The 25,624-nt window shown below is 43.8% G+C and overlaps 1 protein-coding gene across 2 annotated transcripts in view; it reads left to right on the forward strand.

Moving 5' to 3' along the window:
• The window catches only part of LOC134740942 (transcription-associated protein 1), a 37,055-nt gene that overhangs the window by 5,306 nt on the left and 6,125 nt on the right, over positions 1-25,624 (forward strand). For both annotated transcript variants that reach the window (XM_063673599.1, XM_063673600.1), the window contains exons 6-40: positions 203-407; positions 795-986; positions 1,340-1,610; positions 2,178-2,396; positions 2,800-4,599; positions 4,829-5,027; positions 5,281-5,516; positions 6,145-6,385; positions 6,991-7,192; positions 7,697-8,030; positions 8,315-8,476; positions 8,835-9,086; positions 9,419-9,618; positions 9,787-9,857; positions 9,935-10,140; positions 10,292-10,462; positions 10,935-11,126; positions 11,745-11,891; positions 12,310-12,558; positions 12,759-13,007; positions 13,334-13,447; positions 15,195-15,376; positions 15,617-15,855; positions 16,569-16,800; positions 17,986-18,172; positions 18,278-18,408; positions 18,595-18,745; positions 19,129-19,272; positions 20,190-20,460; positions 21,115-21,326; positions 21,924-22,139; positions 23,491-23,979; positions 24,156-24,320; positions 24,664-24,795; positions 25,314-25,481. In XM_063673599.1, coding sequence (XP_063529669.1) covers positions 203-407; positions 795-986; positions 1,340-1,610; positions 2,178-2,396; positions 2,800-4,599; positions 4,829-5,027; positions 5,281-5,516; positions 6,145-6,385; positions 6,991-7,192; positions 7,697-8,030; positions 8,315-8,476; positions 8,835-9,086; positions 9,419-9,618; positions 9,787-9,857; positions 9,935-10,140; positions 10,292-10,462; positions 10,935-11,126; positions 11,745-11,891; positions 12,310-12,558; positions 12,759-13,007; positions 13,334-13,447; positions 15,195-15,376; positions 15,617-15,855; positions 16,569-16,800; positions 17,986-18,172; positions 18,278-18,408; positions 18,595-18,745; positions 19,129-19,272; positions 20,190-20,460; positions 21,115-21,326; positions 21,924-22,139; positions 23,491-23,979; positions 24,156-24,320; positions 24,664-24,795; positions 25,314-25,481 — 8,831 coding nt within the window. The remainder of the gene's footprint in view (positions 1-202; positions 408-794; positions 987-1,339; positions 1,611-2,177; positions 2,397-2,799; positions 4,600-4,828; positions 5,028-5,280; positions 5,517-6,144; positions 6,386-6,990; positions 7,193-7,696; positions 8,031-8,314; positions 8,477-8,834; positions 9,087-9,418; positions 9,619-9,786; positions 9,858-9,934; positions 10,141-10,291; positions 10,463-10,934; positions 11,127-11,744; positions 11,892-12,309; positions 12,559-12,758; positions 13,008-13,333; positions 13,448-15,194; positions 15,377-15,616; positions 15,856-16,568; positions 16,801-17,985; positions 18,173-18,277; positions 18,409-18,594; positions 18,746-19,128; positions 19,273-20,189; positions 20,461-21,114; positions 21,327-21,923; positions 22,140-23,490; positions 23,980-24,155; positions 24,321-24,663; positions 24,796-25,313; positions 25,482-25,624) is intronic.

A 25,624-nucleotide genomic window follows, 5' to 3' on the forward strand; every position in this document is an offset into this window, starting at 1 on the left:
AATGATTGAGCAGGCGCGGGACTCATAGCATATTCTATTGGTTTGCTTTAGGAATCAAAATTTGAAAATATATGCTCACTGAGGCACTGGTGGATTTGTGAGGCTTCTACTAGGCTAATCATTGCCTCAAGCTTCCCAAAGTATACAAAGAATATAGACTTTGCAGTATCAACACGTGATAAAAATACTGGTAACTTTTCAGAATTCGTTCCCTATATGGAACGTTTGTTTGACGAGGACGTGTTACTTGGGGGCGGCTGGACGGTTCACGAGTCGCTCCGTCCTTTAGCGTACTCTACACTTGCGGATTTGGTGCACCATGTTAGACAGCACCTGCCTTTGACTGACTTGGCTATCGCCGCGCATCTCTTCTCTAAAAATGTGCATGACGAATCTCTGCCCACTAGGTGAGTGAGATACAGGACTATTTGGTCATACTTACGAACTTAGCTAGTCAGGGAATCGCCACAAAAACAGATAGTTAATAAAAAGATGTGGTTAGCTCAACTTTTATTGTTTTTGGTTTGACTTTGTTTGTTTATTGTAACTGTTGGTGTATGTAACGCTTTCGAGTCTTTTTTGGTTTTGGGAATTGTGGGATTTTAATGCTATAACTCCCTTGACGATTAAAATTAAGAAATAGAAAATTAAGACCGTAAGTATTCGTGTCCTTAGGCGCATAAACGTGCCTAGGGATTAAAATATCGGGTTTGATTAGTAAATTTTTATAGGCCGCAAAGAAGGGGTTAATCTGTCTATGACTTATGACTTCTAGTCTCGTCTGTATCTTTCAGCATTCAAACGATGTCATGCAAGCTCCTCCTAAACCTGGTGGACTGCATCCGTCAGCGCTCGGAGAGCGAAGCGGCTCCCGGAGCCGGCGCGCAGCCTCAAGGCCGGCAGCTTCTCATGAGGATACTCGAGGTTTTCGTGCTCAAGTTCAAAACGATCTCCAAGCTGCAGCTGCCTGCGCTCATGGCCAAGTGGTATGTTATATAGGGTTCGAGCTATTTCAGCTATTTCAACAAGTAACAAAGTTGATTTTAGTAGACAAGTGGTCAGTTTAATAGTCATTCATAGGTTACGGAAATTCATTGAAATAAGTAGCAAACCTTCTTTTGACTTGACTATGTGAAGTAAATAAATCTAAATCTACGCCTTTATCTACCACACCCTACCTAACTAAACCTACCTAATCACATTAAAGTTTCAACTGCTCTAACTTTTTGTCTAACAAAAATTTCCTAGATTTCGTACGATGTACATCCCAGGTTGTACATCTACAGATTATTACGCTACACTACAGATTGTGCATCAACAGAAACTGTTTTTTGTTTAGCAAACAAATGAGCCCGCCCAATGGCGGAGCCGCCGGCACCACACCAAACACCCCCACCACGCCAGCACCCTCAACCTCTACCGAAATCAAAGTAGAAGAGGAAAAGCCTGCCCCAGACTTCCTAGACAGCCTATCGAAGCCTGAAGAAAAGTCTAAGATAGGCTTTCCGAGTTCACAAATGAATAATCTGAATGTGGGCGACTATAGGACGCTGGTGAAAACCTTGGTGTGTGGCGTGAAGACTATTACGTGGGGATGTGCTTCGTGTAAAGTGAGTAGTATAGTTTCATATCGTTTATAAGATACATAACATTGATCCCTGATTGACATGAGAGGGATCTCATGATTTTTAATTGATCCCTCGGGACATTCAAACTTTTCATAAATTTGGTATCACTTTTAGCGTTTTTGTATATTTAGACCTCACTGCGGAAATAATATGTTCAATAAATGTTTAATTGCATTAAATTACACGTAAATAAGTTCACAAAGAAGCTGTGTGGCAACTCTTCACCACATTATGTTTTTTATTTGCTGTTATTCTCTACAATTCGACACTAAAAGTATCAAACAATCAAAATATGAACAAGAACCGTTTGAACAAGACGTAATACATTTTTTTCTTTGACCGTACTTAATTGAAATTGTTATGTGATTTTGAAAGCTAGATAACCAAACTAGCGCATTATCATCGATTTATATTTTTACTCGCAAAGACAACACAGAAATTCAATCTTAAATGTAAACTTTCGTACAATTTCCATACATTGACGACACGGTTCAAAATTGATCTTTGACTTAGTTACAAAACGTTTAGAAGTTAAGTATATTGTTATAGAGCACAACAACAACCGAAGGCACAGCATCAACAACAATAGCGGGCCAGAAGCAGTTCACAGCCCGCGAGACGCTGGTGTTCATCCGCCTCGTGCGCTGGGGGCTGCAGTCGCTGGACATCTACACGCTGGCGGCGCCGCGCGCGCCCGCGCAGCCCCCGGCGCAGCCGCACGTGCGCTCCAAGGAGGAGAAGGAGGTGCTGGAGCACTTCAGCGGGGTGGTGAGTGTTCACACACAAACACCACTCATCTGCAACTAAAAATCCGTTACAGAAAAGGACCGCCATTTCGAACTCTTTATCTAAATGTTAATTGACTCACTTGCACCCATTACCCGCTGTACTTAAGGATAATTAACGACTCATATTGCTGTATTTGGGCTCTAATGAGTGAAATTGCTTTCAAAATCGATCGAATCGATTTTTAGAAATCCGAGAATAGTTTCTTAAATCGTGGCCACAAATTGACAGTTAACTTGTGAATGATCCAAATGAATCGTTTTTAGAACCTTACGGAGTACTTATTTAATTTTTTTTAACTTGCGTATTCAAAAACGCACAGCGTTTATTTAATCCTATTGGGATCTCTTGTAACAAAGCAAATTTATTTGTGATTTTTTTTCAGTTTTCAATGATGAACCCGCAAACGTTCCAAGAAATATTTACGGCGACGATCTCCCACATGGTTGAGAGAATCAATAAAAACATGACGTTGCAAATAATTGCAAACACTTTCCTTTCAAACCCGGCGACATCGCCGATATTCGCGACGGTACTAGTCGAGTACCTTCTCAAACGGATGGAGGAAATGGGGACCAACATTGAAAGGTCTAACTTGTACCTGAGATTATTTAAGCTGGTGTTTGGCTCGGTCAGCTTATTCCCGACGGAGAACGAACAAATGTTGCGACCCCATCTGCATAGTATTGTCAATAAGGCAATGGATTACGCCATGACCGCGAAGGAGCCCTACAACTACTTCTTGCTCTTGCGAGCCCTGTTCCGCTCGATCGGCGGCGGCAGTCACGACCTGCTCTACCAAGAGTTTCTTCCGCTACTCCCCAATTTGTTAGAAGGCCTCAACCGCCTTCAGAGTGGTCTCCACAAACAACATATGAAAGATCTTTTCGTAGAATTGTGTTTAACTGTCCCCGTTCGATTGAGTAGCCTATTGCCTTATTTACCAATGTTGATGGATCCATTGGTGTCCGCACTGAACGGTTCGCACACGTTGATATCTCAGGGTTTGCGTACGCTGGAGCTGTGCGTGGACAATTTACAGCCGGACTTCTTATATGAGCATATTCAGCCGGTCCGTGCAGATTTGATGCAAGCACTATGGAGGACGCTGCAGAACAATGAAGTGGCCAGAATAGCCTTCAGAGTTCTAGGCAAGTTCGGTGGCGGCAACCGCAAGATGATGATCGAGCCGCAGCGCTTGGAGTACCGCGAGACCGATGCGCCGCCACCCGCAGTACAGGCTTACTTCCAAGATCAACCGAAACCGATAGATTTCGAGGTAGACAAAGTCATTGATACAGCCTTTGCCGCTTTGAAATCGAGTACAACTGATCCCTTCTACCGTCGCCAGTGTTGGGAAGTGCTGAGGTGCTACCTCGCCGCTTCGCTCAACCTGGACGACACTAAACCGACCCTACAGAAACTGTTTAATCATCCAGCGTTCCTCGAGGGAAAGATTCAGAGTCAAAACGGACCGTACTACAAATGCACCAACTCCATAGTGAGAAACACGCACCGTACCGCCTTGACGGGGATGTTTGTAGCCGCAGCGATCAAGGAGCTCCGTCACCACGTCTTGCCAACTATGATTTCGCTTGTGCGTCACTACACACTAGTAGCCATAGCTCAGGAAGCGGGGCCATTCGCAGGCACCAGTCATCCGAAAGAAGGTCTCGACGCTTTAGTTCTCGTCGACGCTATAGCTGTCGTTATGGGCCACGAGGAGAAAGAACTGTGTAAGCCTGGACACTTAGCGCTCGTGCTAATGATTGAGACTGCCGCAACCGTGCTCGGAAGCAAAGAGCGTGCATGCCGGCTGCCTTTGATGGAATATCTCGCTGAGCGTATGTCAGCGTTATGTTATGAGCGCGCATGGTACGCTAAACTGGGTGGCTGCATCGCCGTGAAGTTTATGTTTGAGAAAATGGCGCCCGAATGGGTTTACAAGCACGTATTCACGTTCCTCAAAGCTGTATTGTTCGTCATGATGGATCTGACAGGGGAAGTGTCTTCAGGAGCTATTGACATGGCGACGATGAACTTGGAGCGTCTGGTGCGGGTGTGCGTGGTGTCGGGCGTGGAGCCGGAGGGCGAGGTGGCGGCGGCTAAGGCTCGCGCTTTGCACGATGTGCTGCAGGAATTGGTACTGCAAGTTACCAGTCCACATCTGCTAGTCAGACAACAGGTAAGTTATCTCTCTTTAATTCCTAAAAACGTATTCTGTTTCCTAAAGAAACGGGCTTACTCTGAAAATGATTTCGTTTTTCTGTCCTCCAATGCGAAATATGAGGAGTTCTATGTGTGCCGACTTATAATGTCTGTCCATCGTAAAGCGGTTCTAACTAATTTTAGCACACTATTGCGCATTAAGTTTTAGCTTTATTCTTCTAGTTCTCATTATATTGTATTTCCAGGCAATGAAATCCCTCGAGTTGATAGCGGAGCTACAAGGCAAGACCGTAACAGAGGTTATGGATCCGCACCGCGAGGTTCTTGCGGATATAATCCCTCCGAAGAAACATCTACTACGGCACCAGCCGGCGAACGCTCAAATGGGCCTCATGGATGGCACCACCTTCTGTACTACGTTGAAGCCCAGGCTGTTTACTATAGGTCAGTTCAATTTTAATTATGACATAACCTACTGTTTAAGACTATCTTATCTTTATTTTCATGCCATTGATCTACAAAAGACCCATTTAAAATTTCGCATGATCTCCCAAATATCATCTCAAGAAAAGGGGCCGCCCACTAACTTGTATCTTCTTGGAACATCTGCCAAATTTACGTTTGACCAAGTGTCAACTTTATTCCGGTAAAACTTATGTTACTTATAAAACGATCATTTCTAAATATATATTTTCAGACCTAAACATAAACGAGCACAAAGTATTCTTCCGCGAGCTGCTCTCCCTGTGCGAGGCGGAGGACGCGGTGCTGGGCAAGCTGCCGTGCTATAAGGGCGTGAACCTAGTCCCCCTCCGCGCCTCCGCCCTGAGGGCGCTGGCCGCCTGCCACTACATACAGGAGAAGCACTGCCGCGAGAAGATCTTCCAAGTGCTTTATAAGTCGTTGGAGAAAAACGACCAGGAGCTACAACAAGTAAGTGATCACACTTTTAGCTCCTCAATCCGAAAACAATCAAAATGGTGCAGAGCATATTGTTCGCAAATTTGTGGTATTATGAATGATATTTCATTCTCTAGCAGGCCTACAACAATACCTTCTCTAATGAAATAAAACTATGAAAACGGATTATATCGCGTCTATTGAATTCATAATACATCCCGACCGACGTTTCGAACTCTTTACAGCGTTCGTGGTCAACGGGTGACTCACGGGTCAGTCATCCGTTGACCACGAACGCTGTAAAGAGTTCGAAACGTCGGGATGTATTATAAATTCAATATACGCGATATAATCCGTTTTCATAGTTTTATTTCATGAGTAACTATCGCGGTAACCGAAGACAATATTAAATACCTTCTCTACTTCAACGTCTCCAACAAAATTTAAGCCATATTAGGGACCGTGCGCGTTTTGTTTTGTGTTGTTAGTAAGAAGTAAGAAGGTTACTCGTAGATAAAAGTAAGTATCCATTTAGGTCGTAACAAATAATAATGACGTGTAGAGTTAAAACTTTTTAAGATGTCCAAAACCCAAGAACTTTGTCATTGGAACATCTTTAAAAAATAACCATAATGCCATTGTATTTGTATTATACTTTCAGGCTGGCTTCGAATGTATGCAGAAATTCCTCTCCGGCTTCCAAATCGACATGGAAATGGTGCACCCCGTGATGAGACCGCTGCTCCTGACGCTGGGCGACCACCGCAATCTGAGCGTCAACGGCGCCAAGCGACTCTCGTACTTGACGCAGCTGTTCCCGTCTACGTTTAGTGAAAAATTGTGCGAACAGTTGTTGCAGTTGTTGAAGAAGTTGTTGGATTATTCGATACAAACGAATAGAGGTAAATATGTCAAAATCATCTCTCGCTTAAGGTATTCGAACAAAAGGTGCAAGCACGTGTTACTTGCCCTTAGAGCATGGTTAAAGGCGCCTAGCCTCTCAAAGATTGCATGTACTCGAGAAATTCCTACAGGTTTCGCCGGGGTCCGGGGTCCTGTGGTCTAGGGGTTATTTCGTTTGCCGCGAAAGGTCAAAACGCCGGTACGAATCCAAGCTTGGCCACTTTGACTTGGTAATTTTTTCTTTGTATATGACATCTATTTCAGTACATAGTTGTTGTGATATTAAAAACATTTATTTACATACAAGACATATACAGTGGTACTATGTAAACGAAATAAATAACTAGCTTAAATCTAAAATAGGCCCTTGAGGCATTGTACCAAGGATGCTGGCGGCATTTCCCGGCTGTATCGCAATGCTGATACGTTGTGCGAGAAAGCTCTTCGGTCACCAGTTACGTCAACCAGACGCTTCGCGATTTCTGCAAACAACTTATGCGCGCTGGGACCCCATGGACCTAGAGTTTCAACTCCAAATGGAACGAAAAATATGATATTGTGATATTTATCTTTTCGAGGTTTCTACAACAGTTTTTGTTTCCAGGCGGCAATTTCCTACAAAGCGTATCAAAGAACATGGAAAACGAGCAAAAGATCATAATCCTGATCGGCATCTTCCATCAAATCCCGGCCGCGTCGCCGCGCTTCATCGACGTGCTGTGCCGCCTCATCTTCCACACTGAGAAGTCCCTCATGATCGAGGCCGGCTCGCCTTTTAGGGAACCACTTGTCAAATTCCTTTTGAGGTGAGTAAAGTTGTAAAATAGTGCTTTGGACAAATGATGAAATGATTTTATTTTCAACTTTGGGAATTGGCTTCACACTCACAGGGCCAAATGATACTGACTGACTATTGCTATTAGAGCAAATCATTAATGTCTTTGATTGACCGAGCGAGAACGAAGGTCTCAGCTTCAGCTTGGACATAAATGCTTTCGTCCAGATGTTCTCATATATACTTACTTTACTCTTTGGTTCTCATCTACAGATCGCATTTGACAACCAATTTTCGTGAAATTTGTTTTTGTTGATTAAATTTTTTGAAATTTTTCATAATGGTGGAGCGAGGTTTAGAGCTCACACTCACAGAGCTCGTAAGTGGGTGGGAGATAGGACCAGGGATACTGTGCGGAAAGAGAAGAGTCACAGAACGTATTGGTTCCCTTACATTCCACGACTCTTCTCTTTCCGCACTTGGTCTTGAACCTCTTAAGATGTACTAATAATCTATATGCAATTTTTCCATCTAGATATCCTAAAGAAACACTCGACCTAGTGATGAGCGACAACAACATAAAGGACCAGCAATGGAGCCGTTTCCTCATCTACCTCGTGAAGCACCCCGAAGCCGGCAGCGCCTACCGCGAAGCTCTCCAGACCTCCAAGAAAACTCGGCTCATGCAATTACTAGCGGCCAACACTGGAGCTACCAGCGCGACCATTCCTCAAGCTGATAAGGCTGAGATGCAATTCCAGGCGATTAGAGTTATTTCCTTGTTGATCAAGTATGACGATCAGTGGTTGTCAACGCAGCATGACTTGATTGAGCTTTTGAAGAGGATTTGGTGCACTGACCAGTATCATGTAAGTTTTATTAAGCTTCTTCCATTTTTTACACTACTGGTTTTTATTATGGATTCGTATGTGAATTGAATATGAAGACGATGAATGATGAATTGGCGTGCTTGAAGAGAGGCCTATGCTCGGCAGTGGGCGATAAAAGGCTGATATGATGATGTATGTCAGTTACACAACCTGTTGTTGAAGATTTCTAATCAGTTTTGCCAGTACATATATGTATGAGACATAAATGTGATTTCGAGCTTTTCTAGAATGTCCTATTAATATTAATTTTAATGGTGTTTTAGGAAACCCACAAGAAGGTGGAAAACGTGGATTGCACTCATTGGAAGGAGCCGAAGTTGATCGTGAAGATATTGCTGCATTATTTCTGCCACCATCCGGACAAAATCAACTTGCTATTCCAACTGCTGAGAGCGTTGTGCGATCGCTTTATTCCTGATTTCCAGGTAACCTTTAAATCCTTTTAAAGATAATCAAACTTGTAAATCCGCTATAGGGCTCATAGCAGAGCACATCTTTAATTTGTGTCTGCCATATACATATTGCGACAGTTGTGAAATACATTATTAACTAGCCTTGTAATGTAGCAGCCATTAAACTCGTTTCTCTATGTCTTCTTCAAAGAAAAATATGTGTCCTTATTTTTTTTCCTTGAGCTTATGCGTGGTTACACGCATTTTTTTTAAGCATCCACCCCTCGAAGTATCTTCTAGAGACTAAAATACAATACAATTTTAATCCAAGAACACACTGAAATCCGTGAAGATGTCAATGGCTTACAAAAAATGTCTTGTTCCCACACAGTTCCTCCGTGACTTCCTCGAGAACACCGTCGCCCAGAACTACACCGCCGACTGGAAGCGCCTGGCCTTCTTCCACTTCGTCGAGCTCTTCTCGACTGACTCCATGTCGCAAGAGCTCAAGGCCAAAGTGCTGCAGATGATACTCATACCGTGCTTCGCGGTCAGCTTCGAGAAGGGACAGAAGATTGTCGGCGGGCCGCCGGCGCCCTATCAGGATAACTCGGATAATGTTGTCTCGGTGTTCATCAATAATGTAAGTTCTGTTTTATATCGATATATACAAAAAAAGCATTAGGGATTAGTCTATTTCTAACTCTTGAAGAAATATTTAAATACGCCGCAGAAATGAGTATAGATGAAACTGTCAACGTCTGTGTGTAATTCTATTCATCCATCGATTGTTCTCTCCATATACCTAACTCATTATATCACAGCAAATTTGAGGACCTATTTGAATAACAGACAGGGTTGGGGTATGTTAGATGATGGTTCATGACTAGTTTGTGTCCTTTAAGTGGATACTATCCTATTCAGCAAATTACAATTCTCTTCTACTTAACATGTTAAATTGTCTGTATACCTCAGGTGATAGACCCAGAGAACCCGTTCGCGTGTTCGGACGCAGTTCGCATCTCGCTGCTACAGTTCGCTTGCCTGCTGTTAGAGCAGGCGTCGGCTCACATCCACGACGCCAACAACAAGAAGCAGGGCAACAAGCTGCGGCGGCTGATGACCTTCGCCTGGCCGTGCCTGCTGGGCAAGAACTACGTCGACCCTGCGACCCGGTACGGATAACGGCCATATCACATTTACATCTGAATCTCTCACTTATTTTGTTCTATTACCTAATAAATCGCTTCATGCTTTTCACTTACGCAAACTATAAAAGGCTAATTAACACAATACGAAAAAAAATCAGTTGTGATCTATTTTAATTTGTTCTTTTATTACAGGTATCATGGGCATCTATTGCTCAGTCACATCATTGCCAAATTCGCTATACACAAGCGAATCGTGTTGCAAGGTATTTGTTATTATTTGTTACTTCTTATTGTTTCATTACTTTCTTGGGTTTATTTCTAATTCGTCACATTATTTCAGTGTTCCACAGTCTACTGAAAGCCCACGCAGTAGAAGCAAGATCAGTAGTTCGACAGGCGCTTGAAATATTGACTCCGGCGATGCCACAGCGTATGGAGGACGGCAATACAATGCTCACGCACTGGACGAAGAAGATCATAGTCGAAGACGGACATTCGGTGCAGCAGCTGTTCCACATACTTCAGTTGGTTGTGAAACATTATAAGGTAAATACTACTATTGAAACAGTTTTAAACATAAACAAAAAGATGACTAAAAATTCGGTCAGGGTCCTTATGATACGCAGACATGAGGTTAGTCCATTCCCCACTTCTTACTTGAAAATTCCTTGATTGAAAAAATTTGTTGTTTTACCAGGTGTACTACCCCGTCCGTCACGCGCTCGTCGTCCACATGGTGGGCGCGATGCAGCGGCTCGGTCTATCCGCCACCGCGTCCCTAGAGCACCGACGACTGGCCGTCGACCTGGCCGAGGTGGCGCTCAAGTGGGAACTGCAGCGCATCCGCGACCACACGCACGATGATGTGGTGAGTGACACATTCTTCAAACCCCTTGAGAATGGACATGGACGCGATGTTAGGTCAGCAATGCCAATAAAAATTCAATTCTAAATTCATAATGTCAGGTTTGTGTCTTGGATGGCTTATTTAGATCCCGGGGACTCGAGGGATTTATAGTTGTGATACATTAATTTTCCGTTCTTAGTAACCTTTTTTTTCAATGGTGGCTTTCTCTAAGGTCCATTTGGAGGGCTCAATTAACACGATTCTTCGTGGAAGTCTTGTTGACCTTCATGAGATTTCGTCGCTCAGTCATGTCGTTTTAGATCTAATGATTCTAGCGCAGCAGCAAAGCAGTGCAAGATAATTTTCAATTATAGAGATAAAATGTAAACTTTACCTACTTACTACTAGTTATATATATTTTTAATAACATGGCCTGTGAGACGTAACTGTAGCGTCCCGAAAGATTTCTCTGATCTGTACTATTTGTAAACAGGTGGCGACATCACCCAGCGGCGCGGTAAAGCGTGGATCCTCAGAGGACATGGCGGGCGAGGCGCGCAAGGCGCTCAACACGGGCTGGGCGAGCCCGCAGGCCAGCGCGCGGCCCGAGCCTGACGCGGCGAAACCGCTCAACCGCCAACATGTGGACGTGGTCGTCAACCTGCTGCTGCGGCTGGCTTGTCAGGTTTGTTCACGAAGGATGTAGCAAGGCAGTCGAACGCGACGAAACCGCTCAACCGCCAACATGTGGATGTGGTCGTCAACCTTCTAGCTGGCCTGTCAGGTTTGATCACGAAGGATGTAACAAGGCAGTCGAACACGGGCTGGGCGAGCCCGCAGGCCAGCGCACGGCCCTAGTCAGACGCAGCGAAGCCGTTGAATCGCCAACACGTGGATGTGTGTCGTCAACCATCTGCGGCTGGCCTGCTAGGTTTGTGACAAGAGACGCGTCAGGCGCTCGAGACGGTTCAGAACAGGCCTCTAATTCAAATAGTCGTAAGGAGTGATCCAAACTGAGACCGATTAACCGAAAGGGACATCAGTTTTATGGGTTGCGCCCCAGTTGATACCGGAAATCTCTCTGATGATCGCTACATGATAGTTCCCTGGTCTTGCAAACGAAGAGGATATAGGTGGCGTGTGACTCTCGTTGTCGCGCGTTTTGTTGCGCGTGAAGCTTGTGTTATTCCATCCGACGTAATGCGATCCATATTACAACACGATTAGGAAGCTAGAATTGTAACATTTGTAGGCAAAGGGTGAAATTTGAAGGAAGTTTTATAAACCATAAGATTTTGTTCAGGTGAACGAAGGCAGCGTGGCGGCGGGCGCGGCGGGCGGGTCGCCGGGCGAGCAGCTGTCGCGGCGCTGCGTGCAGCTGCTCAAGGCCGCGCTCAAGCCCGACGTGTGGCCGCACCACTGCGAGCCTAAACTGGCATGGCTAGATAAGGTATGTGCATGTGCATGTGCCTACATCCCTGATCGTACACATCTTTCGCGATGTTCAACACGAATATATTTGATATCTAAATAGTAAATACGTACGCGGGTTCATCCAGCGATCATGTGATTATATTTTCTTTTGCTTAGTTTTTCTCTATTTCCAGCTTGATGAAATATGGTGATTCCCCTTTTTCCAATACAAGATCACGTGTACTTTTATTAGGACTGAAACTGTTGGTGAACCATATAAATACTGCGGTAATACTTCTTCCGTCTCGTGATCATTTGTGATATTTTTCCATAAAAATAATAATAAAGTGTCACATGATTTCGATTGTTTTCGTAATTTTTAAGTTTCCGACGATCGATTCTAAAGTCTAGATGAATCCACTGGGATTATTACCGATCTTGTTGTTTACATGCAGGTGTTTGCGACAGCGGACAGCAACGCAGCGGCCTGCGCGAACGCGTGCACCGCTCTCGAGCTCCTCGCGTTCTTACTGGGCGTCCTCCGACGAGAGCAAACTTTAGCTGCCCTCAAACCGCTGCAGCGCGGGCTGGCGGCTTGTGTGGCGTCTACAAACGCCAAGATTGTGCGACTGACGCACAATTTACTGGCTAAGCTGACTGCCATCTTCCCAACGGAGCCGACGGGCGCAGCGCAAGCTTCAAAAGTGAGTTCTTTGATAATTAACTATTGGTCTCGTTGCGGCGGCTGCACACGACGATCACTGCAAATCCCCTGCATAAAACCGGCCAAAATCTCGCCTATTTGTATTAGCCACTACAGTTTTTGACGCCATTAGAATATGATATTTATTAGGTAAATTCATAAAGACCATTTTTCCATGCATAAAACCTTATTTCTCCCCAGTACGAAGAGCTGGAAACCCTGTACTCCTGTGTCAGCAAATACGCGTTCGAAGGCCTCGCGACATACGAGAAGTCAGCCGCGGGCGGCGGCGCGGGCGCGCTGCTCGGGCCGCTCATGATGTTGAAGGCGTGCTGCGCGTCCAACCCCGCCTACATCGACCGGCTGCTGCTGCCGCTTATGAGAGTGTTACAGCGCATGGCGCGCGACCACGTGGCGCCCAATCCGGATGCCTCCACCTCCGACTTGCTGGTTAGTCTTCATTATACCATTGCTTAACGTAACAAGTGTAGTACTAGTGTGCGGTACAGTATACTCCTGCGACTCCGACCGTCGAGCGGCGCGTCCGGTTTTACATTACTCCCCCGAGGTCGCCCCGCTCAAGATTCCATTCAGTTTGCACATTTGGTATCGTGGAATGGTCGGAATAAAACTGTTTCGATCAGGTGGATGCTCTCAATACCCCACATTATAAGGCGACCCTCCGAATAGGACGGTCGGGGCGTAATAAGGTTATTTTAGTATATATTGCAATATTGTTACAGCGAACATTGTTTCACACTATGATTTTCTTTCAGATACTAGCGCTAGATTTACTCAAAGCCCGTGTTTCTGTGATGCCCGGCGACACGAGGAAAACATTCATCGGAAGCGTGCTGGTCGGACTTATCGAGAAAACTACTGATGCTAAGGTGATTATTTTATACTTAACTAGTGATACTGTGAGCCGTAAGCTCCGCCATTCTGCTCCCTAAATCGGCTGAGGAATGCGGCCCGTAAAGGAGAACAGCCGGACATACGAAAGCTTTTTTGCCCAAGCTGAAACATAGAAGCTTCGCGATCGCTCGATGAAATCATATATATAATATTTGATAGATATAGGTGAAATAGATTCTTTATTCTTTATTCTTTATTCAAACAAACACAAGTATAAGTTTACAGCGACCTACGCCAAGACACTTATACTGTTAATACATAGTCAGTATCATAAACATGTATACATTTTTCGAACTACGAGTATCTCTAGGAACTTAAATTAAACATACATACTACAAAGTTACATAGGTAGAGTTTAAAAAAATCCTGACACTACTTTGTAAGGACGGCCACTTGTCTGCGAATATGTCTGCGTTTTGGATTGAAGCTAAGAAGTTATTTAGTAATTCTATTGCTCGGTACGTGGGTGCGTTTGAACCGTGATAGTTGACGACCGCCGATATGCTTGGCAGGAGGTATTTGGTGTTTGATAGGCGGATTTGGGTATCTAAAATAAGAGATTGGGAAAATTATATGTTGTCGATTACGGATTACATTATGTAAAAAAATAAAAAAATGTTGCAGGTGGTCGGCACATAATACCCCGATATTTGCTAGTTACAATATATCACTTACTCTTTTGAAATTTGTATTTACAAGTTTACTTGGCAAACGAATTTGCCAAATTATTCATGACGAAATATTAGTTTGAACATTACACACACATTGAGAGAGACAACAAATACATATACAGTAGAATCCGCTTATAATGACATCGAAGGGAAGTGACAAATACGTCATACTAAGCGGATGTCATATAAAGCATAGTTGATTTCCTTCTTATTTTTGTTAATTGTTTCAAATGAATTTCAAATTCCTCTGTAAGTTAAGTTTTATTAACCTTGTACCTATAATCAACTTGTCACTGAGAACCAAAACTAAAACAACTTACACGCCACGCAAGCCCCAAACATCCGCCGATATGGCCGACCGTGACATTTGGATATGCGAAAAGGTTTCTGGCTCTACGTGCGCTACGCCCTACTGCAGCTATGTAGTTGTCTGGGGTAAAAATACGCATACGCTCCAGAACAGATGGGTTGTCAATTTGATTTCTTAGAAGTAGACAGTAGTGTAAGGCAAGCGTTTGCTTACGCCTTAGCTCGAGAGACTCAAACCCTACCATTCCCAGTACAAAGGATGACGGAAATAAGTACGGGTAGTATCCATAATACCTTTTGTAAAGATGTCTAGTAAATTTACGTTGGACGCGCTCGACCATGATGTTATACTTTGCTTCCCGAGGGTCCCATGCGATGGAACTGTACTCAAGCTTGCTACGGACATAGGCATTATATAGAATTATTGCAATTTTTGGGTCACGAAACTCTGAAGTCGTTTTTATAATGAACCCTAAAATTTTGTAGGCACTTTTGCAGATATTTATAATGTGAGAGTGCATGTTTAGCTTAGTGTCGAGTGTTAACCCTAGATCTTTTATTTCTGTTACTCGGTCAAGGGGAATGTTTGTAAGAGTATATGTCTGGAGGATAGGATCTAGAGACCGGCTAAAACTTATTACTTTGCACTTAGATTCATTTAGGTACAAGCGGTTTGTTTTACTCCAGCTGTCGACCTCGTTGATTGAATATTGATAGATGAGTTGTTATGTTGTACTCGTAGGTGATGAAGGCCATAACCCGCATGGTGGAGGAGTGGGTAAAGAGCCTTGCGCCGGCGGCGGCGCCGTCGCTGCGCGAGAAGTCCATCCTGCTCGCCAAGCTCATGCTCTACGTGGAGAAACGCTTCCCCGAGGACTTGGAGCTCAATGCGCACTTCCTAGACCTCATCAACTATGTGTACAGGTAAGTCTTTTTCATTTCTCATGCTCTGAAAGTGGGCCATTGTTTATCTATGGACTGTACAGAAAGTGATACGTTTCTGCTCTAGAGCATTTTACTTTCCAAGTACGTTTTTTTTTAATACTATAATCAATTAAAATTTGATATTTAACTCCCCATTCGATACTTAACACGATAACGATACTTTTACCTAAATATGTCTCACGATAGTTTAATTTCGATTACAATGAATTGTATCTTTAGAGACGACCAGCTAAAAATGACCGAGCTCTCCATGAAGCTAGAGCCGGCCTTCCTGGCGGGCCTGCGCTGCCCGCAGCCGCACATCCGCGCCAAGTTCTTCGAGGTGTACGACCAGAGCGTCCGCCGCCGCGTCTTCGACCGCCTGCTCTATATCATCTGCTCGCAGAACTGGGAGCACATCGGCCAACACTTCTGGATCAAGCAATGTCTAGAACTGCTGCTTGTTACTTGTGTGTCCAGTGAGTACTTACCAACATGTTTCTGTACATCGTTGTACAGTGGAATCGGTATATTATGACTCCGCTTATACTGACCAACCGCTTACTATGACGTTATTTGTGTGTAGTCTGGTTTTCATATAAAATTCTTTGTAAGATCTAAGATGACTTCGATTATAGTGACAATTTCAATTTTCATGAAATTATGTCCGGTTATACTAACACACTCGCTGGTTTTCGTGGCCGTCCTACGTCTTTCCCTGCGAGGACGTTTGGGGCTTGCGTGGCGTGTAAGTTGTTTTAGTTTTGGTTCTCAGTGACAAGTTGATTATAGGTACAAGGTTAATAAAACTTAACTTACAGAGGAATTTGAAATTCATTTGAAACAATTAACAAAAATAAGAAGGAAATCAACTATGCTTTATATGACATCCGCTTAGTATGACGTATTTGTCACTTCCCTTCGATGTCATTATAAGCGGATTCTACTGTATATGTATTTGTTGTCTCTCTCAATGTGTGTGTAATGTTCAAACTAATATTTCGTCATGAATAATTTGGCAAATTCGTTTGCCAAGTAAACTTGTAAATACAAATTTCAAAAGAGTAAGTGATATATTGTAACTAGCAAATATCGGGGTATTATGTGCCGACCACCTGCAACATTTTTTTATTTTTTTACATAATGTAATCCGTAATCGACAACACATAATTTTCCCAATCTCTTATTTTAGATACCCAAATCCGCCTATCAAACACCAAATACCTCCTGCCAAGCATATCGGCGGTCGTCAACTGGGCAGACAGCGAAGAACGCAAATCGTTCGTGATCCTCAGCGCAATTAAAGAGGAATCGAGCGATGGTTATGGAGACAGTTCGTTAGATCCTGACAAGGAGGACGTATTGGATATGGACTTGGACTCCAGCTCCAATCAGAAGGAGGATGTTAAGAATGCTCCTAACAGGTAAGACAAGGTTCAACCTAATGTTCAATTTTATATGAATCGTGTTGGGCGAGATTCCGTTGCTCTCCATCGGTTTTGGATGAACAGTCAGTCCTCGCCCGTTACTGCGTTTGTCCTGTCACTGACATTATGAGCGCAACCGGCGTGTTACGGCGACCATAAGATGCGGCGCGATTTTTTCATCATGCTAGCGCAGTTTGATTCTCTATATGATGTTCTAAGTGGGATTAAAGCACTGTAGAGTTTCAAGGCTTTTAGGCTCACTAAATTTAATTGAATAGAGTTAGACCAAGCTAAGTTGGCAGCGATTTTGATAGCTCAGACGGTGCAAGTGTTATTTAAACGTCATAATCTCATAGATGTTTGACGTTTAAAATAACACTTTCACCGTCTGGGCTATCGAAATCGCTGCCAACTTAGCTTGGTCTAACTCTAGCTTCTGTATATCGTCAGGTGACAACCAAAACTCACTAATAGGGGATATTACTGCAATGTTCTGCCATCAGAGTGCAGCCCCAGCCTTTTTAGTAAACCATAGAGGGCATAGAGTAACCTATTCATACTGTACCTTTAACAGGTTTTTGACAAGTTTTCAGAGATAATAAAATATGACATTGATGCATCAACGCGGTTTGTTTACAGAGGACCTACTGGGAAACGCGAATCCGAAATTTCGCTATCTGCCTCTTTATCGCTCGAATATGCAACAGTGACAGAGATGTTAGATAAACGAAATTTCGATTTTCGTGTTTCGCGATAGACCCTTAGATTGTGTTAGTGGCGCCCCTTACGCAGAGTTTCGCGTAATATTCCCTATTACTAAAAAATAATTAAAAAACCGGCCAAGTGCGAGTCGGACTCGCACACCCAGGGTTCCGTACTTTTTAGTATTTGTTGTTATAGCGGCAACAAAAATACATCATCTGCAAAAATTTCAACTGTCTAGCTATCACGGTTCATGAGATACAGCCTGGTGACAGACAGACGGACATAAGTAATAGGAGGAATAGGGTCCCATTTTTACCCTTTGGGTACGGAACCCTAAAAAATCGACCTTATTTTAGTACTAATATGGTTCACTATGAATATGAACTTGTGGTGGTAATTAGTGAGTTTTGGTTGTCACCTGACGATATGCACGAGTCAATTGAACTAACCGCTGCTAAAACTCGTAATTTGTTTCAGACAACGCTCCCTAAACCAAATAGTGGCCAAGCAGTCCGAGTTCCTCGAACTTGCCCGGCGCGTGCGCACGGAGCAACTGGTGGTAGCGTGCGCGCAGTTATGCCACATGGATGACGCGCTAGCGCACCACACTTGGCTGCGGCTCTTCCCCGCGTTGTGGAGCGCACTCGACTCCACTCAACTGCCGGTTAGTCCCACAACTTTCAAATGGAAAATGTTTCTTGTTATTTATAATTCAATTTTTGTACTCAAATCCTCATTTTATTTTAAATCCTGATATTTTATATTTCAGACAATAATTAATGAGGTTGTCCCATTCATAATCTCTGGCATCCACGTGACTCAAAGGGACCAGCCACTAAGCGCACTTAACACATTTATAGAAGCTCTTGCAAGGTGCAACCCACCCGTCAGTATTAAACCGTGAGTAACTCAATAATTACTCCAGCTTGTAATGTTTTTTTTTTTTTTCATTTTTAACAAAAACCGGTATGAATATATAAAGATATCGAACATTTTGAAGGGTTTAATGGATTTTTTGCTTGCTTTGATTATTTGAGAAAAAATATTTATATGGTACAGGAAATCAGTGACTAAATTTGTTTTCAGACCCATGATGAAATACCTTGGCAAGACTCATAATTTATGGCATCGTATGACTCTCAACCTGGAGCAAATGGCTATCGACCAAGCTGCCGGTCGCGTACCCAAGGAACACTTGGAAATCTACGACTACGAGGTTGAAAGTACTACTCCTACCGTGAGTATATTAAAGCCAAACACAACTCGAAGAATTCATTTCTCTGTATAAAATATCCGGTAACAAGGCGTTCATTACAACAACACAACAACTGACAACGAGACAACTGGCGTTTACTCGTGTCGGAGGCCAAAACTTATTTTGGGTCGCTGCGCCATTGAGTAAGTAAGTAAGTAACAAGGCGTCCATAAAACTATTTGAGCTAGATTCAAATTTTATGTCGGTATTTTTCTATTTCTCTAAAACCCTAATATTGTTAAAAAAATATTGCAACAGAGATAAATAAAAATTTAAGAAAATTTCACAAATTTAAGCTACTGAATTTACTATTTTTTCGTAATAAATATTTCTATGAGAATGCATAAAGAGTCGTTGCCGTGCAGGAAATATTGGATTCCCTGAGCGACATGTATGAGCTCCTGCAAGAGGAAGACATGTGGTCCGGTTTGTGGCAGAAGCACGCTCGGTACCGCGAGACCAACTTGGCCATCGCCTACGAGCAACAAGGCTTTTACGAACTGGCGCAGGTATGTGTTCATAAAGTTTCGTTTCCGTATAGGAAATATTGGATTCCCTGATCTATATGTATGAGCTCCCGCAAGAAGAAGACATGTGGTCCGGTTTGTGGCAGAAGCATGCTCGGTACCGCGAGACCAACTTGGCCATCGCCTACGAGCAACAAGGCTTTTACGAACTGGCGCAGGTATGTGTTCATAAAGTTTCGTTTCCGTATAGGAAATATTGGATTCCCTGAGCGACATGTATGAGCTCCTGCAAGAGGAAGACATGTGGTCCGGTTTGTGGCAGAAGCATGCTCGGTACCGCGAGACCAACTTGGCCATCGCCTACGAGCAACAAGGCTTTTACGAACTGGCGCAGGTATGTGTTCATAAAGTTTCGTTTCCGTATAGGAAATATTGGATTCCCTGAGCGACATGTATGAGCTCCTGCAAGAGGAAGACATGTGGTCCGGTTTGTGGCAGAAGCATGCTCGGTACCGCGAGACCAACTTGGCCATCGCCTACGAGCAACAAGGCTTTTACGAACTGGCGCAGGTATGTGTTCATAAAGTTTCGTTTCCGTATAGGAAATATTGGATTCCCTGAGCTATATGTATGAGCTCCCGCAAGAAGAAGACATGTGGTCTGGTTTAAGGCAAAAGCACGGTCGGTACCGCGAGATCATCTTGGCCATCGCCAACAGCACAAGGCTTTTACGAACTGGCGCAAGTATGTGTTTATAAATCATCTTGGCATTATAGTCCTAATTGTATCTTCGATTTGTAGTTTTCAACCATAGATTGTTTTGTTGCTTGTTATTGAGTGGGTAAATTAATAGTATTAATACAAGAAACATGTTACTTCAGTTGAGAATCTAAAAGTACCTGAACTTCCAAGCTCTTGTATGTATTTATGTGTTAAATTACAATATCTGTAATTAACAGGGCGCATACGACACCGCGATGAGCAAGCTAAAACAAGAGTATGCAACAAACCCATCCTCATACAACATGCACAAGGAATGCACACTATGGACACAACATTGGATCAAATGTGCCAAGGAGTTAAACCAGTGGGACTCTCTCTTGGAGCTGGGGTTGACTCGCAGCGTCCGTGACCCATTCCTTATACTGGAGAGCGCGTGGAGGAATCCCAACTGGACGACTATGAAAGATGCGCTTGCTGAAGTAGAGTACAATTGTCCGAAAGAATTGGGTAAGTAAAGCTGACAAACAATAACGTGTGTACCGTGTGTGTGTGTGTGTGTGCGCGCGCGTGTGCCATGATAATGACCCTCGGGGGGGGGGGCGCGTTTAACGAAAGCACAGAATAAGTAATAGTATTATCATACAGAACGGCCACGCACCGCCTCGCCCCGATTCGAATTACCTCTCCCCGCGACAGCAGAGTGACGGCCGTTCGCCGGCCGCTCAGTACTATTTTAAGCAACTTACACGCATCATGCCTCGATGCGTGTACAGACGTGCCGTTCACACATAGAAACGCAAGTGATTTTTGATGTATGACGTGTCCGCCCTGTGACGAAAGCTTGAGACTTTTAAAACTAGCGCAAGTCGTTTTGAAATTATTTTTATTGGAAAGGATCTTCCACTCGTTTTACTGATGGTTTTTGTGAAATGGGTTCCGGTAGTGGTAGTTTTCATGGCGACGCCGACGGACTGCGGTACAAATTAGCATAGTGTCCTTTACCGTGGGCATTTGACAGTTCTGCAAATACATTTCACTCGGTTTTGCTATTTCGATAAGTTAGTGGGAAAAAGCAAAAGTGTCCCCAGATGTGGCCACACCTTTAAAGTGAACAGCACATACGATTTGAAATGTTTATAATATTAGAGTATATTTCGGTAGCCTGGCTGGTGAACCTGTACCGCGGCTACCTCTGCATCTGCGCGGGCGTGGAGCAGCAGCTGAGCGGCGTGGAGCGGCACGCGGAGGCGGCGGCGGCGCAGTGCCTGCGCGAGTGGCGCCGCCTGCCGCGCGTCGTGTCGCACGCGCACTTGCCGCTGCTGCGGGCCGCGCAGCAACTCATGGAGCTCAGCGAGGCGGCGCAGATACACACCGTCAGTTATTACTCTATTACTCTTAGGCCAGGATTACACTTGTAACTAAAACTTACGTATAAACTACAGAATGAGAGATGAATATCGTTATCTCATTCTAACGAATAGCTTTGTCCCTACTTACGTAAGTAAAACTTACAAGTGTATCTTAGGCCTTAGGGCCGTTTGCACTAATGTGCAGGTAGGCGAGATATGTACCCTTTTTTTGTACGTAGACCTTGTTGTGCTTATTGTGCGTTATTTTTCTTTGACCATTGCTGTTTTTTGAAGTTTTCTGTTTTTTGCGACAATAAATGTCTTTTTTTATATATGTATTTAAACTTGAATATTTCATAAGAGCGATAAACGTAGCAGGGAATTTTGGCGTCCTTAATATCAACGATCGTAGTGTTCGGGTGAGCTTTAATCAGCGATTGAGACTAATTTTACCTGAGTGTGCAGGCCTAAAGATAAAGTTTATTAGGTCCGTAACTGCCTATTAACTCTTGCTATAAAAATACATAAAGAATGCATAGTGCCATAGAATTCCACAGTTCAGCAATGCAAAATAATGTTTTTAATATGAGTTGGTTTTCAATGATGAATATCCGTTCTCAGGGTCTCGTCCACAGCCGGCCCACGTCCCTCCACGACATGAAAGCCATCGTGAAGACGTGGCGTAACCGTCTCCCTGTCGTCGCGGACCCGCTGTCCCATTGGGGCGCTATCTTTACGTGGCGACAACACCATTACCAGTTCATAGCTTCCCACTATGACTCGCAAACGGACCATGCGAGCAATCACAGCATGCTGGGCGTACATGCTAGTGCACAGGTTTGTACTTATTTCTTGTTTGTGCCTACAAAAAGTTACCTTCAAATCCCACGGACAAAGATAAATCGCACACGCGAATGATACAAAATGTATGAAATTCAAAAAACCCTGGGACTTTTTCGACATTGTCTATATTGCCTGAGACTCGAGGGGTTAATAAGTATTTTAATTGCTTTTATAACTAGGGCCCCCACATTTTGCGTGCGACTACGACTACTGACATATTTAAGGGAGAGAGCACCGATTTTTATCAATATAAATAAATATTTGGGGACAATCTTACTCAGATCGACCTAGCCCCAAACTAAGCAAAGGTTATACTATTGATACTAGGCGTCGATATACATACGTATATAGATAAATACGTACTTATATACATACCCCCTTATTCATAAAATTTTACGGGCGTGATTTAGTTAAATTATGGTTTATCCTTTTATTACAAATACATTCGAAATGTCAGAAAAGACAAACGATTCATAGCTAATTCAGGCCAGTAACGCGTTTATGAATAACGCCAATAGGTACCAGCCATGACTCAGGAACAAATATCTGTGTTCATCACACAAATAAACGCCCTTACTGGGATTCGAACCCAGGACCATTGGCTTCATAGGCAGGGTCACTACCCACTAGGCCAGACCGGTCGTCGATATCGATATTATTTTTCAACAACGACGGGACTTAATCGCGTAAAATAAGTTTTAAATTTACCTCCGACGTTTCGAGGACTGCGTTGTCCCCGTGGTCTCGGAAAAGACTGGCTAAAGTTGACATCAACATCTTCTAGGCGCGCGAGTTTTTCGAACTACCCGCACTTGGTCTTGTTTTTTAACTTGAACGTTTTGCGCACTAGGGATGTCACCGGGTCGACACACAACACTCACAATATTCGATTTTTCAACCTTCGATATTTGTTTTCGCTTACACTTACTGGGTAAGACTGGGTTCCATGTGGATGAGATCTTAAAACCTTCGTCTTTTTTTTATTTGCATAAATTATATTTATATGATTTTGACCCATGATCTTTCACTGATATGCGTTTAATTGTTAAATAACAAACGAAACCGTCAACGCCATCTATCCGAGAGTAGGCCAAAGGTAGTGGCGCCATCTGATCGAGAATCAAATTTTCTTGATTTTCGAGGCACGTTTTTTCCTTAGACTGCTGTAGCCATCTATTACGGAGTTATATCTATCTTTGCTAAGACTTATCAAAAGTCGCACCGAAAATTCGGGCCATATTTATAATCAATACAACTTGGTCCGAAAAACTAGATTGATTCATTCATTTTTGTAAGGTAAAATTTTACAAGGAATATTTTTTGTCTAACTTATTTTATTTTTTAGGCAATAATCCACTTCGCAAAAATAGCAAGAAAGCACAGTCTATCCGGCGTGTGTCTCGATTCGCTGCACCGCATCTACACAATCCCGAGCGTCCCGATAGTCGACTGCTTCCAGAAAATTAGGCAGCAAGTCAAATGCCACATACAAATGTCGTGGACCGAGGGCAAGGATGAACTACAAGAGGGCTTGGACATGATCGAGTCTACTAACTTTAAATATTTCACGAAGGAAATGACCGCTGAGTTCTACGCGTTCAAAGGATTGCTGTTGGCTCAGTTAGGACGTTCTGAGGATGCTAACAAAGCGTTTGCGGCCGCAGTACAGCTGCACGATACGTTGGTGAAAGCTTGGGCGTTGTGGGGAGATTACTTGGAGCAGATATTCATTAGAGACCCGCGGCAGATCCAAGTAGGAGTGTCTGCTATGACGTGCTTCTTGCACGCTTGTCGGCATCAGAATGAATCAAAGTCGAGGAAATACTGCGCTAAGGTAATATTTTTGGATCATTTGATTGCTTGATTTTTAAATATTTTCGCCTGTTTCACGTCTAGATTGATTGATGATGGTTGGACAATAACGATTCGATATCGCGTTAAAAATTCAGAAGTCGGAATGCAAAGAGTGTTTGCTGGCTTGAAAGAACTCAAAAACCAGTATAATTCCAGGTCCTATGGATGCTTAGCTACGACGACGAGAAGAACAGCCTAGCCGAAGCTCTGGACAAGTACTCAGTGGGGGTGCCGCCCGTACAGTGGCTGCCGTGGATCCCGCAGCTGCTCGCCTGCCTGGTGCAGTACGACGGCAACGTCATCCTCAACCTGCTGAGCCACGTCAGTATACAGTATAACTTCAGGCCCTACAGATGTTGATACGACGAGAACAGTCTGACCGAGATACTGGCCAAGTACACTGGCTGTTATCTAAAGCATTGGCTTTAACAAATTCAATGCCAGCGACCCGCTAGGCGGGTTCTCAGTTCGTAGGCGCTTTTCGCTATAAACTATGTAATCAGCTACGAACGTAACGCGCAGCTCGCGCTGGCAGTGAATGCATTAAACTATTGCGCTGCTAACAAAAGTTACCTCAGCAGATGTTGAAACTTATCTTGAAATATAACTTATATTTCATATGTATGTACTTCAACATTATTGTAATATTTGTATGTTTGTGCAGGTTGGACGCTTGTACCCGCAGGCTGTATATTTCCCTATTCGGACCCTGTACCTGACATTGAAGATAGAACAACGCGAGAGGCACAAAACAGCGGAAAATTTGGCCTCGAATCTACCACACCAGTCTGCCGTTGTAAGTACCAAGTAGGATTGAAAGACCAACTGACTAGTAAGTATTTAGCTAACTAACTAGTGGTAGCGTTCCACCCGGAAACATTTCAGAGAAAAACTGGGTTATGTACGGTATGGGGCTATGGACATGGAACGTACCGCGAGCTGCAATTGTCCATACAGCTTTGAACGCACTGAAGCCCCTGTTTTGCCACTATCATTCGTGCTGATGCCCATTTCATTACTGTAGTAAAATAAGCTTAAAAAAATAGTTACGAGGCTTGAAATGCAAATAACATCGTCTTTAGATCGCTAATGCGTAATGTGTTGCGGTCCCCACAAACTTCCCTAATGCCTCTGGCGACTCATATTAACCCCCTTTTAGCGTTTTTAGCGAGAAGTGGTGCCGAAGACCACACAATACACTTACAGATCACACGATAACCCCTTTCCCTCGCAGAACACTGCCAGTGGCAATCTCTATTTTTTTCAGCCCCTATACTATAGTGATGTACTATTAAGTAAATTGTATTGTTACAGCCTGGAAGGACGGCAGAGCAAGGCGCATCATCTTCCAGCGGCGGCTCCACGGGCGAGACCGGCCCCATCAAGGCCACGCTGCCCATGTGGCGCTGCTCGAAGATCATGCAGCTGCAGCGCGAGATACATCCCACCGTGCTCTCCTCGCTGGAGGGCATCGTCGATCAGGTATATACTACTAGTGTAGCATTATGTGCGTCACACCGACCCGCTACAGTTCAGGCGCCTCCTGAGACCGGCCAGTTCAAGGCCGGCCGGTCAGATCAAGTTCGGCCCTATATTTAATTTTAAGCTGCACTCCTTTCTCTAGA

The sequence above is a fragment of the Cydia strobilella genome, chromosome 4, assembly GCF_947568885.1.
Source record: "Cydia strobilella chromosome 4, ilCydStro3.1, whole genome shotgun sequence".
Lineage (NCBI taxonomy): Eukaryota > Metazoa > Arthropoda > Insecta > Lepidoptera > Tortricidae > Cydia > Cydia strobilella.